Source organism: Saccopteryx bilineata, chromosome 2, assembly GCF_036850765.1.
Source record: "Saccopteryx bilineata isolate mSacBil1 chromosome 2, mSacBil1_pri_phased_curated, whole genome shotgun sequence".
NCBI lineage: Eukaryota > Metazoa > Chordata > Mammalia > Chiroptera > Emballonuridae > Saccopteryx > Saccopteryx bilineata.
Genome location: NC_089491.1, coordinates 176,428,655 through 176,444,293, shown reverse-complemented (window position 1 = coordinate 176,444,293; position 15,639 = coordinate 176,428,655). Strand labels below are relative to the sequence as shown.

General features: G+C 48.2%; 2 protein-coding genes and 1 pseudogene across 5 annotated transcripts in view; 2 read left to right on the top strand and 1 right to left on the bottom strand.

The window, feature by feature from the left end:
* Nucleotides 1-1,386, bottom strand: part of LRP1 (LDL receptor related protein 1) — an 81,620-nt gene extending 80,234 nt beyond the window's left edge. The window contains exon 1 of the mRNA XM_066258743.1: nt 852-1,386. Coding sequence (XP_066114840.1) covers nt 852-918 — 67 coding nt within the window. The 5' untranslated portion in view covers nt 919-1,386. The remainder of the gene's footprint in view (nt 1-851) is intronic.
* Nucleotides 1-15,639, top strand: part of STAT6 (signal transducer and activator of transcription 6) — an 87,790-nt gene that overhangs the window by 60,047 nt on the left and 12,104 nt on the right. For 3 of the 4 annotated variants that reach the window (XM_066258745.1, XM_066258744.1, XM_066258747.1), the window contains one exon: nt 14,570-14,735. In XM_066258745.1, the coding sequence (XP_066114842.1) occupies nt 14,682-14,735 (54 nt within the window). In that variant the 5' untranslated portion in view covers nt 14,570-14,681. Of the gene's footprint in view, nt 1-14,569; nt 14,736-15,152; nt 15,633-15,639 lie in introns of those variants that run through there. The other variant, XM_066258746.1, reaches the window with a different exon arrangement.
* On the top strand, nt 6,604-7,045 carry LOC136323067 (ubiquitin-ribosomal protein eS31 fusion protein-like; annotated as a pseudogene).

Here is a 15,639-nt window from a genome sequence, read left to right as displayed (position 1 = left end):
AAAGCAGCCTTCTTCCACCCTCCCACCTCAGCATTCCAGGCCATTTTCCAGTTCCCTTCCCCAACCATGACATCTGACGTTCTTCATTTCAAAGCTCCCAGGAATTAAGAAGGAAAATTGAAAGTCACATAGCATCAGCCTGCTTCTCCTCTGTCCCCCAATACAGCACTAGTCAGGCTACTGACAGAGGCCCTGAGAGGGGAAAGTGCTCATGTCGGGACCCCGTGGGCAGCCGGCTGGATCCCGGACTCAGGCCTCCAAGCCTGGTCTCCCAGGCCCAGATTCCACATCCAAGCAGGGGGCCCTCTCCGTGGCCCTCCCTTTCCACCCACAGACATCTCGGGCCTGCCTGCCCTCTGCCCAGTGGGACCCTCCTGATCAAGTTCCCCCTTTCAGGTTTCAGAGGCCACTGCAAAAGCCCCCCATCCCCTCCCCTTGCAGCCCTGTATTGCAAATCCGGATTCCTTCACAATTCAGATGGGGGGTGGAGGGGTGGAGGATGTAGAGGAGATGGAGGCCCTCCCCAACCACAGATAGGAAGAGAAGGCCTCTGGATCCCGGGATCATAAAAATGGGGAACCCTTCTCTCCCTTCCCAGGCTTCTGGTCTTTGTTTGGGCTAGGGGTCCCCCAAGAAGCATCATTTGCCTAGGGCTACATCTTCCAAATTGAACCCCCATTCCCACCCCCCACCCCCGGTCGGGCCCTTGCTGTGTCAGCTGGACTGGGATAACAAAAGGGCCCCCCTTCCGCGTCTCTCTTCCCCATCCGAATGCAAGAGCGGGGGGGGGGGGGGGCGGCTGGGGAGTGGGTGTCCCCAGCGATCCAAGGGGGCCGCGGAATCTCACTTACCGTCGACAGCGGCTGCGGCCAGAGCTGAGAGCAGGGGCAGCAACAGCAGCTGCGGCGGGGTCAGCATGGTGTTGGCTGATACAAGCAGCAGCCCCCTACTCTCTGGTACTGCTACTTCTCGCCGTCGCCCCCCCCCCCAAATGGGGGGTCCCCCTTTTTCCTCCTTTCCTCCTCTATTCTTGTCCTGTCCTTCGGCAACGCGCACCAGGGGCGTGGGCGAAGAGACAGAGTTAGGAGCCCCTCGTGGGAGATCGGCTTACGAGGGTACGCCCCCTGCTCCCAAATCCAAACCCTTCACTCCCTGCTTTTCTCTCTGCTCCTCTTTCCCCCTCCCTGGGCGAAGCTCACAGCCCCATCTCTGAGCCGCCTCCGGCTGCAAAAATGCACAATTGGGAGGAGGCGGGGTGGGGGTGGGGGCGTGGACCGGGTTGGGGAGCCCTTGGAGGGGGCCTGATGGAGCTCTGGGGGCTCCCCTCCTTTCTGTCTCCTCAGTCACGGGCCTAGAGCTCACACCACTGTTCCCCGGACTGAGGTGCCGCCGGGCGGGCTGAGGGGGAGGGAGGGGAAGGGCAAAGGAGGGAGGGAGAGAAGGGGCGGGGAAAGAAAAAAAAGGTGGTGGTGGGGGTGAGCTACGCGGCAGTCCGGAGAGTGCGCATGCGCCGACTTGGCGCGCTGCCCTGGGGTGGGGAAGACGGGCAGCTGTGAGATTTGGACCTCTGGCCAGCGGTTCGAGAGTGAGGGTGTCGTGGGGTGGTTAGCTGTTTTGGGGTCGGGATCGTCCTCTCCCCTGACTGGGCCTTTTCCACCTATCTGCAAATTGCTGAAGGGACGAGGGGTGATTGGGCAGTGGGCGAGGAGAGTGGTGCGGCTTCTCTTTGAAACTCGGTGTAATGCCCTATGATTTTAGGCTGGCTTGGGAATCCAAGACCTGGAAGTCTGGGCCGAGGTCTGATTTCCTTGAGGTGCCCTGACTGCGCTTCGCCTGCCTAGGGTAAGGGCAGGGGCCGCCCACCCGCAGGGAAGATACTGGGGGGCGGGGGGGAAGGCTGAGCTTTGATTTGGAGACTTTGTAAGACTAGGACCCGCGTTGAGGTCTGCGCCCAGGGAGGCGGGGTGGGGGAGGGGCCGCGAGGACCCGCCCCCACCTCGCTCCCGGGCTGGGGTAAACAAGGACACCCGCGGGGACACGCTGCAGCTTGTCCGCCTGTCTAGGGATTGGGGATGGAGCCCACCTTAGTACCCGCCCCGCCCTACTTGCCTGGCACCGGGCGCGGGAGGGGCAGGCTCTAGTTTGGAGGGAGGTGAGTCACCAGCGGGTGGGTGCCACCCCTTTGCCCCAAGAGGTCGGGGCTCATTTATTTTTTTGTATGATGTTTTGTTTTTTTATACCTTCTGACTGGCATTTCACCAAGTCGGGGTTTTAGATTCCAAGCAACAGGGATTTGGAATAAGATGAGGGACTCTGGACTCGAGTTCTGAGTGGGTGTCTGCTGAGTGCCGGACCTTTGTCTGGGCCCTGAGCTGGTACGGGAATGCTACTTTGAGTCCAGAAGACGCCCGGCGGTTTCCAAAGACCGGTTAATGTGCTTCTGGCCACTGCCCCCTTCTGGGCGATGTTTTAAGGGTATGTGACTTTCTGGTGTCTGGAAGTCAGAGTTCAGGGAGACAGCAGGCGACTTTGGCTGTCAGAAATTGACTTTAGAGATGAGAAAGGGTTGCACTACGCTTCTCCCTTTTAAAATTCTAGTAAAGAAAGGGTCCCAAGTCCTGCCTGGCAGAAAAGTGTGTCCCTTGCAGGAAGCGGAACAGCATGGCGTACTTGTCCCTTGATGGCAGTGAGAGCAACAGAGGAATCCAGAGGGAACTAGACCTTTCCCCCAAACCAGAGCTCCCTCTGGGCTCGGTTTGCTCCAGGCCCAGGCCTCCTACCTTTAGTCTCCCAGGCTAGAAACCTCAGACTCTTTGCCAATTATGTCTAATCTTGCAAGTCTGCTCAAGGCCTGCTACTTTTTCCTTTGAAATAAAGCTCAGATTTCCTCCATTTCCACTGCCAGAGTTTCTTCACACAGGGGTGGGATCTTACTCATCCTTTTATGCAACCCTCATGGGCTGACACATTGACAGGCACATGGCAGGTACTCACTAAATGTTTTTAATGAATGCCTTCTAGACTCCTTCCTCTCCCAGTATTATGGTCCAAGACAGGGGTCCCCAAACTTTTTACACAGGGGGCCAGTTCACTGTCCCTCAGACCGTTGGAGGGCCGGACTATAAAAAAAAACTATGAACAAATCCCTATGCACACTGCACATAACTTATTTTAAAATAAAAAAACAAAACGGGAACAAATACAATATTTAAAATAAAGAACAAGTAAATTTAAATCAACAAACTGACCAGTATTTCAATGGAAACTATGCTCCTCTCACTGACCACCAATGAAAGAGGTGCCCCTTCCAGAAGTGCAGCGGGGGCCGGATAAATGGCCTCGGGGCCGCATGCGCGGGCCGTAGTTTGGGGACCCCTGGTCCAAGAGAAATCAGATTGAAACAGATTTCAGACATCTTTGAGAGAAAAAAGCTATACGAAGTGACCATATGTAGCTTGTGAGAGGGCAGTCTCATTTTTCTCCCTGCTAGCTACCTTACACATGTGAATCTTTCTCAGTCGGCTTTCCCTGTTTAGTCTCTTCCTGGCTGGCATACATCTACTGGGTGTCTATAGACAACTAAGTCAAATATGAACTCTTCTCCCAGTCATAGACTTCCAAAGTCTGGCCCCAGCCAGCATGCCAACACTTATTTGCTACTTCCCAACACCTACCAGCTCCTGAATGTGAATGTATTTATTTTTAACTTTATATTATTATAAAAATGGTATATTATATTTATATTATCAAAATGGTAATAATTAGTGGTTATAAACACTCAGAGTTATAGGAAGGTACAAAGTGAAAAGTAAACTTGCTGCTCTTCACACTACCATTCTTCTACCCCACCCTCAGTAACCACTACTGAAAGTTCCATGGATCCCCTTCCAAGAGGGCTTTTTTAAAAATAAAAATAAATAAAAAACAAATATACATAAACATAATTTAAAACCACAAATGAGCTCATACAGTATATACTATTATGTAACTTGCTTTTTTCACTTATCTTGTGTGTGTAAAATATTGTACACACATATCCAGCCCTCTTTTTATATTGGCTACTTGGAATCTCCTTGCTTGATTTCTACACAACCTATTGAAGTTGTTGGATGCCCAGTATATGAACTGCTGAGGCTGTCACCATAAGATGAGAATGCATATTTCTACCTGAGCCTTTAATTATACTGTTCTCCCAGCACTTCCCTACCCTCCTCAGAAAAGCCCTCCTATTAATCTCCCTGTGCCTGTCCCCCCTGTTCCAAACTTGCACTCAAGATAGCCTCAGTACCTAGACATTAGCACTTAATTTTGTGGATTCTGTGTCTGCTACCAGACCATAAACTCCCTAAGGGCAAGGATGTCTTTTATTTTTTTGTATCTACCCATAATTAGGAGTTCTTAATTGATTGATGGGAAGGCTGAGAGCAGTATTAGGACTCCAGGTGCCTGTGCTGGTGGAGACAATCATAATTTCTTTTGAATGGGATGTGGCTGTAAGCATCTCTGTATTTCTTCTATACCACTCATTATACAATCCTCTGCCTCCGTTTCTTTTCTCCTCACTTCTGTTTTGTTTGTTTGTTTGTTTGTTTTGGTGACAGACAGAGAGAGGAACAGATAAGGATAGACAGGAAGGGAGAGAGATGAGAAGCATCAATTCTTCATTGTGGCAACTCAGTTGTTCACTGATTGCTTTCTCATATGTGCCTTGACTGGGGGCACTTCAGCAGAGTGAGTGATCCCTTGCTCAAGCCAGCGACCTTGGACTCAAGCCAGATACCTTTGGGTAATGTCTATGACCCCACGCTCAAGCGAGTGACCTCGCACTCAAGCTGGTGAGCCCGCACTCGAGCCAAATGAGCCCGCGCTCAAGCTGGCGACCTTGGGGTTTCAAACCTAAGTCCTCAGTGTCCCAGTTCGACGCTCTATTCACTGCGCCACCGCCTGGTTGGGCTACCCACTTCTGTTTTTTTTTGTGTTTTTTTTTTTAATTTTTTTTTTAATTTATTCATTTTTAGAGAGAGAGGAGAGAGAGAAGAGAGAGAGACGGGGGAGGAGCATCAACTCCCATATGTGCCTTGACCAGGCAAGCCCGGGGCTTTGAACCAGCGACCTCAGCGTTCCAGGTCAATGCTTTATCCACTGTGCCACCACAGGTCAGGCCCACTTCTGTTTTTAAGAAACTATTTTCATCCTGATCTGTGGTGGTGCAGTGGCTAAAAGCATCAACCTGGAAGGCTAAAGTTGCTTGTTTGAAACCCTGGGCTTGCCTGGTCAAGGCATATATGGAAATTGATGCTTCCTGCTCCTCCCCCCTTCTCTCTCTCTCTCTCCCCTATCTAAAAAAATGAATAAATAAATAATAATATTTTTTATAAAGCATTTTCCATTTTCAAATCTTGGGTTAGAATTATAACTAAAGTAGTAGACAAAGAGGAATTCTCACCCTGGGCAGTGGCCCAGTGGATGGAACGTCGGTTCAGCATATGGACATCTTGGGTTCAATTCCTGGTTAGGGCACACAGGAGAAGCAACCATCTACTCCTCTTCCCGTCCTGTAGCCAGTGGTTCGATTGGTTTGAGCGTGGGCCCGTGTGCTGAGGATAGCTCAGTTGGTTTGAGCATGTCAGACTCAGGCACTGAGGATAGCTTGGTTGATTTAAGCATCAGCCCCAGATGAAGTTGCCCTGTGGATCCCAGTTGGGGCACATGCGGAAGTCTGTCTCACTATCTCCCCTCCTCTCACTTAAAAGAGAAAAAGGAATTCTCTGTAATCCATAATCAGGATACCTAGAATGGTGACAATAAGCAAAGAAATTGCTGTGGGAGAGATATCTTCTTTGGATCTCACAGCAAATCATTAAACGTTTTTTCCGGTCTGAGTATAAGGGGCACTGGAATTGGTGCATTAAAAGGGCTGCTCCAGAACTGAATGTCAAGCCAGAGACTCACACCACCTAGTGGTCATCTGAAGAAATGTAAATAGGAAGGGTGTTTCTGAAAGGTCTGGTGGTGCAATGTGCAAAGAGAACCAAGATTTATTGAGCTAATGCTTACCACGAACCAAGTCATGCAATGAATTTTACATAGGTTAACTTCCTTGAGTCTGGGTGTTATTTCCAGTTTTTAGTTATGAAAATAGAGGCTCAAAGAAATTAAGGAAATCTGTCCCAAATCACAATGCTGATTGAAGCCCAGTTTTTATACATTTAATAACATTTATTATATATCTCAAGCACATTCGTAGGCATTGGGGAAAAGAGATAGAAGCACAGCCTCAGCCTTCAGGAAGCATGCAGATTAGTGGAGTTGTGCAACAAGATGATTGACAGTTATAACACAGTAGCTTAATGTCTATGATAAAGGCAAGCTCAGAGGGCCATGGGAACCAGGGCAGGACTTTTATTCCAGATAAGGGGGGGGTCAAAGCAAGCAGTGTAGATGATGCCAGGCTACACTTTGAAAGAGAAGGAAATGACAAGCAATGATAGGAAGAAAGTGTGTTTTAGGCTGGCGGACAGGCAAAGGCAGGGAGGCATAAGGAAGTTTAAAACACTTGAGGAAGCTTTCCAATCTGCCATCTGTGGTGGAACCACCACCAAGATGCAGATTTTCATGAAAACCCTTATGAGGAGGACCATCATTCTCAAGATTGAACCCTTGGATACAAAAGAAAATGTCAAGGCCAAGATCCAGGATAAGAAAGAAATTCCTTCTGATCAGCAAAGACTGACCTTTGCTGGCAAGTAACTGGAAGATGAAAGTCTGACTATAACACAAAAGTAATCCACTCTTCACCTTGTGTTGAGACTTTGAGGTGGTGCTAAGACAAGAAGTCTTACACCACTCCCAGGAAGAGTGAGCATAAGAGAAAGAAGGGTACACTGGCAGTCCTGAAAGAGGTGAAAGAGAACGGCAAAACCAATCACCTTTGTCAGGAGTGCCCTTTGGGTGAATATGGTGCTGGAGTTTTATGGCCAGGCACTTTGACAGAAATTGTGGCAAATGTCTGACCTATTACTTCAACAAACCAGAAGACAAGTAATTGTATATGGGCTAATAGAAGACATGAACTAACATTAAAAAAAAAAAAAGGAGGCCCTGGCCGGTTGGCTCAGTGGTAGAGCATTGGCCTGGCGTGCAGAAGTCCCGGGTTCGATTCCCGGCCAGGGCACACAGGAGAAGCGCCCATCTGCTTCTCCACTCCTCCCCCTCTCCTTCCTCTCTGTCTCTCTCTTCCCCTCCCACAGCTGAGGCTCCACTGGAGCAAAGATGGCCTGGGCGCTGGGGATGGCTCCTTGGCCTCTGCCCCAGGCGCTAGAGTGGCTCTGGTTGCAACAGAGCGAAGCCCCAGAGGGGCAGAGCGTTGCCCCCTGGTGGGCGTGCCGGGTGGATCCCGGTCGGGTGCATGCGGGAGTCTGACTGTCTCTCCACGTTTCTGGCTTCAGAAAAATACAGAAAAAAAAAAAAAAAGGAAATACTTGAGCAACAAATATGATATGGCTGAAATTTAAGGTATTTATTGGGGAGGATAATGGATGAAATATGAGGGAGCTTAATCACAAAGAGTGATTTTAGCCATACTAAAGACTTAGACTTTTATTTCTAGAAGTTGTGGAGAACCCGGTGAAAAATTGGTGAAGTCTTTAATGTATCAGCCATTAAGCTGGAGAGGAAGAAGACTTCAAACTAAGGAGGTAGGATTAAGTTTATTAATTGGTTTATCATATTGCTCTAGAGAATAAGGACAGAGAAAGATGGGTCTGGAAACTTTGGCTCATATTAAAATGTTCCTAAAGTTTGCAAATTTGGGCTGCACATTGGAATCACCTGGGAAGCTTTTAAAATCCCAATGCTAATAAAAACTAGAGGACTTAAACTACTTAACTTCAAGACAGTGTGGTGCTGGCATAGGGATTGACAAACAGATCCATGGGACAGAACAAAAGGCCAGAAATAGACTCACACTTAATGATCACTTGATTTGATAAAGTTATCAAAGTAATACACTGAGGAAAGAAATGTCTTTTCAACAAATGGTGCTGGGACAACTGAATACTGTGTGGGAGAAATAAGTAAACCTTAACCCCTACCTCACACCATATGCAAAAATTAATTCAAAATGGATCATAGATCTAAGCCATAAAAGCTAAAATCATAAAGCTTTTATTTATTTTTTATTTATTTATTTTAGTGAGAGAGAGGGAGAGAGACAGACAGGAAGGGAGAGAGATGAGAGGCATCATTTTTTTGTTGTGGCACCTTAGCTGTTCATTGATTGCTTTCTCATATGTGCCTTGACCAGAGGGCTCCAGCTGAGCCAGTTATCCCTTGCTCAAGCCAGCAACCTTGGGCGCAAGCCAGCGACCTTGGGCTTCAAGCCAGCAACCTTTGGGTCATGTCTATGATCCCATGCTCAAGCCAGCGACCTCACACTCAAGCTGGTGAGCCTGCACTTAAGCCAAACGAGCCCACGCTCAAGCCAGTGACCTCAGGGTTTCGAACATGGATCCTCAGGGTCTCAGGCCAATGCTCTATCCACTGTGCCAGCACCTGGTCAGGGAATCATAAAGCTTTTAGGTGAAAATACAAAATATTTTCATGACTTGGAGGTAGGAAAACATTTTGAGTCATAGAAAGCAATAGGCATTGGGGAGAGAGGGAAAAAGGGGGGCCGAGGGGGACATGGGGGTGGGGGAGATATATTTGGTGGGACACTTGAATGTATGCAAACACAATAAATTAAAATCATTAAAAAAATCAACTTATATTTATGGAGCACCTACCACATGACAAGAATGTATATGATTATTTACATTAATCTTAAATTCTATAGGGATGAATACCTAATAACCTTTATTAAATTTTTCCACAATACAAAAAAAAAGAAAGAAAATGAATTGATAAGCATCAAAATTTAAAACTTTTACTCATCAAAGACACCATTAAGAAACTAAAGCTGCCTGACTAGGTGGTGGCGCAGTAGATAGAGCATCAGACTGGGATGTGGAAGACCCTATTTCGAGACCCCAAGATTGCTGGCTTGAGTGCAGACTCATCGGCTTGAGCGCAGTCTCATCAGCTTGAGTGCAGGGTCGCTGGCTTGAGCATGGGATAGTAGACATGACTCCAAGATTACTGGCTTGAAGCCCAAGGTTGCTGGCTTGAGCAAGGGGTCACTAGCTCAGCTGGAGCCTCCACCCCCACCCCCTCATCAAGGCACATATGAGAAAGCAATCAATGAACAACTAAAGTGCCACAAGTTGATGCTTCTCATCTCTCTCCCTTCCTGCATGTCTGCCCCAGTCTGTCTCTCGCTAAGAAAAAAAAAAAGAAATGGATCGATGTTTCTGTCTGTCTCCCTCCCTCTCTCTCTAAAATCAATAAATAAAAAAAGCCGAAAGGTAAGCAAAATATCAATCTGACAAGGTACTGATATCCAGGAGATATACTTATATACACATACAGGGTGGGGCAAAAGTAGGTTTACAGTTGTTGGTATGGAATATAACATAATAATAAATAATAATATAAAAATAAACTCTCTTGTTTTTGTGTACTCACAACTGTAAAGCTACTTTTGTCCCACCCTGTACAGGGAAAAGAGAAAGAAAAGAGAGAAAGGGAAGAAGAGGGAGAGAGAGAGAAAGCAGAGAGAGAGAGAGAGAGAGAGAGAAGACAGAAATTACAGTGCTAGTTAGAGGGCTGAAGTTTTCTTGTAGAGGCTCAATCCTGACCACAGCTGGCTCCATCCAGAGATGCTTGACTTTGCCCACCCACCAGGGCTGCTACTTGTCCATCTAGAGGTGAAGATCTGTTGGCCACAACAAGCTTCTGACAGTCCAGGGGCTTCATTTGGAATCTTGAGGTCAGCTGACCCACCATTACTCACATCCTGTCATCCTATGACCTCAGTGGGCATCTACCCTTCTCTACTCAGCCCAGCGCCTCCTCTTCCAGACCACTCATGCACTGTTCTCCACCCCCATCCTTGCACAAAGCCCTGGACTACCTTTAGCTCAGATTGTCCTTGTTTCTCTTTGCTTGTTTGAGGATGCTCTTTCCTTTAAAGAGGTACTACTTATTTTTCCAAGCAGTCAACCCACCCTGGGATCTCCATTTCCAATAGTTAGTATGGCTCCACTCCACCAAGATCTCAGTTAGGGGTGCACCTAGCAGCAAGTAACAGAAAACCTGATTAGAGCAGACTGAACAATGAAGAGGTCTAGAGCAGGTTGAAGGCTGGTTGATTCACAGAGAGTTTTTTTAACCTCTTCATACTGTCATTTTATCCTCAATGGCTGACAGTGTCTCTCTTCACAGTTGCATGGTTGCAGCTGTTCCAGTCTCACATGTGGTCTTGGCATTGAAGAAGAACAAGATATTTCCCAAGAATCCCCTAAGGTCCTATTGGCCAAGGTAATGGAAGCACTGTGACTGACTACACCAATGAGATTCATCCCATGAATGCATGGGAGGGGAGCACCTGTACAAAATCCAGACTTTGTCTGCAGAGGAGACAGGCTTGCTGCTGAGTATGCACTATTACTGCTTGCTTGGATAGTTATATACATTCCTCTTCCTTTATAAGAGCCAGCTATTTCACCTTCCATTGAGAAAATGTTGTCTACAGCCATACCACCATGACTATGCCCGATCTCATCTGATCTCAGAAACCAAGCATGATCAGGCCCAGTTAGTATTTGGATGAGAGAAAATGTGTAGCATACAGCTTAAGGACAACAGTGCTTGTACCAGACTAACTGGATTCAAATCTCAGCTTACTTGTCAGTTCTTTGGGCTTGAATGAGTTATTTAACCTTTCCACATTGCAATCTACTCATTTGTAAAATGAGGGCTATCAGCACTATCCCATAGAGCTCTCTGTAATGATGGAAATGCCCCATGTCTGTGCTAATATAGTAGCCATTACCCATATGTGACTATTGAGCATTTAAAATGTGACTAGTGCACCTCAGAAATTGAATTTTTAAATTAAAATTAAGTAGCTACATTTGGTTAGTGGCTACCCTGTTGGGCACATAGTTCTATCTCACATCATTGTAAGAAAATAATGTACAGGGCTTATTTTTTCTAAAATGTGGCATTTATCACTTTTGATTTTAGGTTTTTGGGGGTTTTTTAGAGACAGAAACAGAGAGACAGACAGACATAAAGGGAGATGAGAAGCATCAACCCGTAGTTGTGTCATTTTAGTTATTCATTAATTGCTTCTCCTGTGTGCCTTGACCACGGGTCTCAGGCTGAGCCAGTGACTCCTTGCTCAAACCTGCAACCATGAGATCATGTCTGTGATCCCATGCTCAAGCTGGTGAGCCTGCACTCAAGCCAGATGAGCCTGCGCTCAAGCTGGCAACCTTGATGTCTCAAACCTGGATCCTCAGTGACCCTGGTCAACGCTCTATCCACTGCACCCTGACCAGTCAGGCTTTATTGATTGAATTTTTTAGAAAGAGAGGAAGGGAGGAAGAGAGCGACAGGAACATCAATCTGTTCCTGTATGTGCCCTAACTTGGGATCAAACTGGCAACCTCTGCACTTCGGGACAATGCTCTAACCAACCAAGCTATCTGCCAGGGCAGAGCTTAGATGTTTTAAAGTATAGCTAGTAGAATGCCAACTACTAGCCATTTCCAGAAAGTACTGCGCTCCAATGTATCCATGCTTTTGCATAGGCTATTTCCTCTTCCTGGTTTAACTCTTCTCTTGTTCTTTGCTTAAATAACTGCTTTTTCCTTCAAGATTTAGTTTGTGCATCACCTCTTCCAGGAAGACCTCCCTGGTCTCCCCCATCCTCTAGGTGTTATTTAAGCCACCCAGCTTGTGGTGCTCTGTTATGGCAGCCCTAGCAAGCTAGTACATTCACCAAATTGGTTTCCATCTGCAGTGCACTGACCACAAAGTTCTTTTATTCCTATGCTTTCTTTTGTGCAATCTTAACAGCCACTTGGTGGGATGATAGGACCTGGAGGAGGGTGAGGCAAGAACAGCACTCATCTCAGGGCCATACAGCGTGGGTGTCATTACTGAAAATCTAGCCAACCCTGCAATTGCACAACCTGAAGATGAGTTCCTCCTTAAATCTTGCACTCTAGACACCTCCCTAACCTAGGCTGTGTAAAGTATAGATGTAACTATTGTCTCTATTTAAGGTGTCGACACAAAATGGAATTAGACCCAAAACAGGTTTGCCTCTAAATTCTGAGTTCTTGCCCTGACATCACAACATCCCCACTGTACAATCAGTTAGAGAAGATAACAATAAATATTGTTTCCCTACCAATATTTGCTCCTTACCTTCCTACCTCCCAAAAGAAGGCAAAGTCAGAGATTGCATTCATTCTTCCCCTTTTCTTGCAAAAGTGTGGTGAACTTGGACCTTTTGAAACCTTAGGTGATGAAGCTTGAATTGAGCCACTGTCTGTGGATGTGTGCAGGCAGAGTGGGCACCTCAGAGCATATATAAACTGTGTGTGTTGTGAGTGCCTATGTGCACACACCCTGATCATAGGACAGATTCCTTGCTGGTCATCTCCACACCTGCTCTCCATCCTCTTGAATTCACTGACTTCCAGATACGGTAAACACATGAACACACTTACCTCCAATAGGCTTAGTCTAGTGGAGCTAATATTCCCCCCCCAAACCAGGGACCCATGTAGGATGGAGGCCCTTCTGCCTTCCTCATGTCTAATTTATTCTTAGCCATAAAAATAGTGCCCAATGTTTACATGTGCCAAGCACTGCTCCAAGCCTTCACATGTATTATCACATTTGACTCTCACAACCTTGAGTTAAGACTAATATTTGTTCCATTTTACAGATGCCAAAACTGAAGCACAAAGAATGAATCACCTAGTTGTGCTCTTAGCACTGTTGGCAGGATTTGAACCCAAGCAGCCTGTCTCCAGAGTCTGTTACCTTGCTGGGCCTGCAAATTTTTATTTTATTTTATTTTATTTTATTTTATTTTATTTTATTTTATTTTATTTTATTTTTGTGGCAGAGACAGAGAGAGTCAGAGAGAGGGACAGACAGACAGGAAGGGAGAGAGATGAGAAACATTAATTTTTTTTTTGCGGTTCCTTAGTTGTTCATTGCTTGATTTATCATATGTGCCTTGACGGAGGGGGGGGTTGTACAGCAGACTGAGTGACCCCTTGCTCTAGCCAGAGACCTTGGGCTTAAGCTGATGAGCCTTGCTCAAACCAGATGAGCCCACGCTCAAGCTGGCAACCTTAGAGTCTCGAACCTGGGTCCTCCCCGTGCCAGTCTGACACTCTTTCCACTGCGCCACTGCCTGGTAAGGCACTCCTGCATTCTTGCACACACATGCCCATACAAATTGCAGGGAAGGGGGAAGAGGTGGGTTCTGGGAATCAGTTTAGGCACCAGGGGGCAGCATAGGCCTAACTTTAGCCCCTCAGCCCAGGCCTGTTCGGCAAGTGAGGAGGGGAGTAGAAAACTCTTCCCACCTCCCTATTTCCCCAGGGACCACCCTTTCCACGCACCATTTCTCTTAGGCTTGGGGACATGAAGACTTCTCTGGATCTTTTGGCCTCCTTCAGCTCCTCTTCCAGCAAAAGCTGCAGAAATTATCCATTAGTTATGATGATGACTCAGAAGCTGAGCCTGTGTGTCTCCTTGTGGCTGCATATGGCTCTTGAATGCTGATATGTCTGTGAGCCTGCCTGCACGTGTGTAAGCATGTGCGTGTGCGTGCGTGTGCGTGCATGTGTGTGTGTGTGTGTGGTCTTGTGGCCAGGGGAGTTGTGCATGTGTGTTTGTTTCTGGGTGTGTCTCAGTGTTTACCCCAGAAACAGGAACTTCAGCAAGGCTGCACAGCAGATTCGTTTTACTACTTGTCCTTTGGGAATCTGCAGGCAGCAGCTCCAGGTCGCACCCACTCCTACCAGGGTTTGCTGAGTAGCACCCTGTGTGGGGTGGCAGTCTGAGGGACTCTTGAAGTCTTCCATAGTTCTGAACTTGGGGTCCCCTCCTCCCTCACCCCCTCCCATCAGCTGTCACGTGACCTCTAAGGCGTTCCCGGTCTAGAAGGGAGGGGGATCTAGGCAGTCCAAACAGAATTGAGCTCTGGGCTACTTTGCAGGGTCCTCCACTGGAGGGAGTGCAGAGCCCAAGGGATTTGCTTTCCCAGAGGCACCGGGGATCCCTGTCTCTTGTAAGCCCAAATGCCTGAGTCCCTGTGAAAGTTTGAGTATGGGAGAGGCAGTTTGGGAAAGCATGTCTCTGCTTGATAGTAGGTGACTTTCTGGAGGAAAGAATATCACTTTGGAGGGAACAGAGTAAGTGGGGATCAGTCTCCCTCCAGCCAGATCCCAGGGCCCTAGCCCCAGCTTTGTCTCCCCCCTCACTAGGCACAGGAGGCACACATATTCACCCCACTTTCTTCCTCTTCCTCCTCCAGCCTACTTTCTCTTCTCTGTGTCGTCAGAGCTCCAGGGAGGGACTTGGGTAGACAGAGAAGCCGGAAACAGCGGGCTGGGGCAGTCACTGCTTACACTGAGGAGGAAGGACAGGGAGAGAGGAGTGTGTGTGTGTGTGTGTGTAGTTTTTCTTTTTGGTGGTGGTGGTGGTGGTGGTGAAGGGCGGGTGCTAGCAAGGCCAGCCCTGAACTCACTGGACAGAGCTACAAACCCATGGCCTTACAGTGCCTGCTGAGAGAGGGAGAAGACAGCAGAGAGGTTGCCAAGGTGAGAGGATGTGTCCTAGGATGGGAGGGTGGGGGCCTCCGACTTTCAGCGTGTAATGGTGGGGGTGGGGGGTTAGTCCCGGGCCTATCAGGACTAGGCGGGTTGGATGGCCCAAGAAACTGTTTGAGCTGGCGTTGCAGCTGGTGGTACTGGATTTTGGCGGTTTCGAATCTCAGAGGAATCTGGGATGGGTACAGGCCCAGCAGTCCCAACTCCCCTCCTGGGGTCACTTTTTCCACACCCCCGCCCTCGCACCTCCAGGGACTGTAAAGGCTGGGGAGGGAGGGCTAGGTGGTGTCCTTCTGCCCGCTGGGTGTGGGGGAGGGGAGAAGTGGCTGCCCCTCCCAAGAAGGTTGATGGCAGAGGGCAGTGGGTCCTTGAGAAACCCCTATCCTTGTCTCCCATGAAGGTACCTGTTCAGGAACTGGGGGGTGAGCGAGCCCCAGCTATAGACCTCATGGTGCCCCAGGAGAGGGGGACTTTCCCCCTCAAAACTGCTCCACGCTTGGCTGCTGTAGACGTCGAGATCTCCCGGCGGCGCGCTGTTAACCCTCCTCGTGCTGAAGTGGCTCCGCCTGCCTGCACCCCCTCCCCGCCCCCACCGCCACATACACACACATTGGGCAATTCAGAGAAGCTTTTTTGACTTTTGATCCTGTGGTCCCACGGTCAGCTGGAATATAGGGGTGGAGGAGATCAGGGTTAGGCTACGAAGCAGGTGATGAGAAGAACCCTGGACGTCGGGCTTTCCTTCCCTGTTGGGAATGGAATACTGGCCCCACCCCCTCGCTCAAGGGCTCCCGTGTCTCTGCCAGTGTTTGGCGGGCTGTAAGCAGGTGGTGCTCCTGTACTGACAAGCCGATCGACCCAGCCTATTATTGGGTGTGGATGGGGAAAGTGAGTC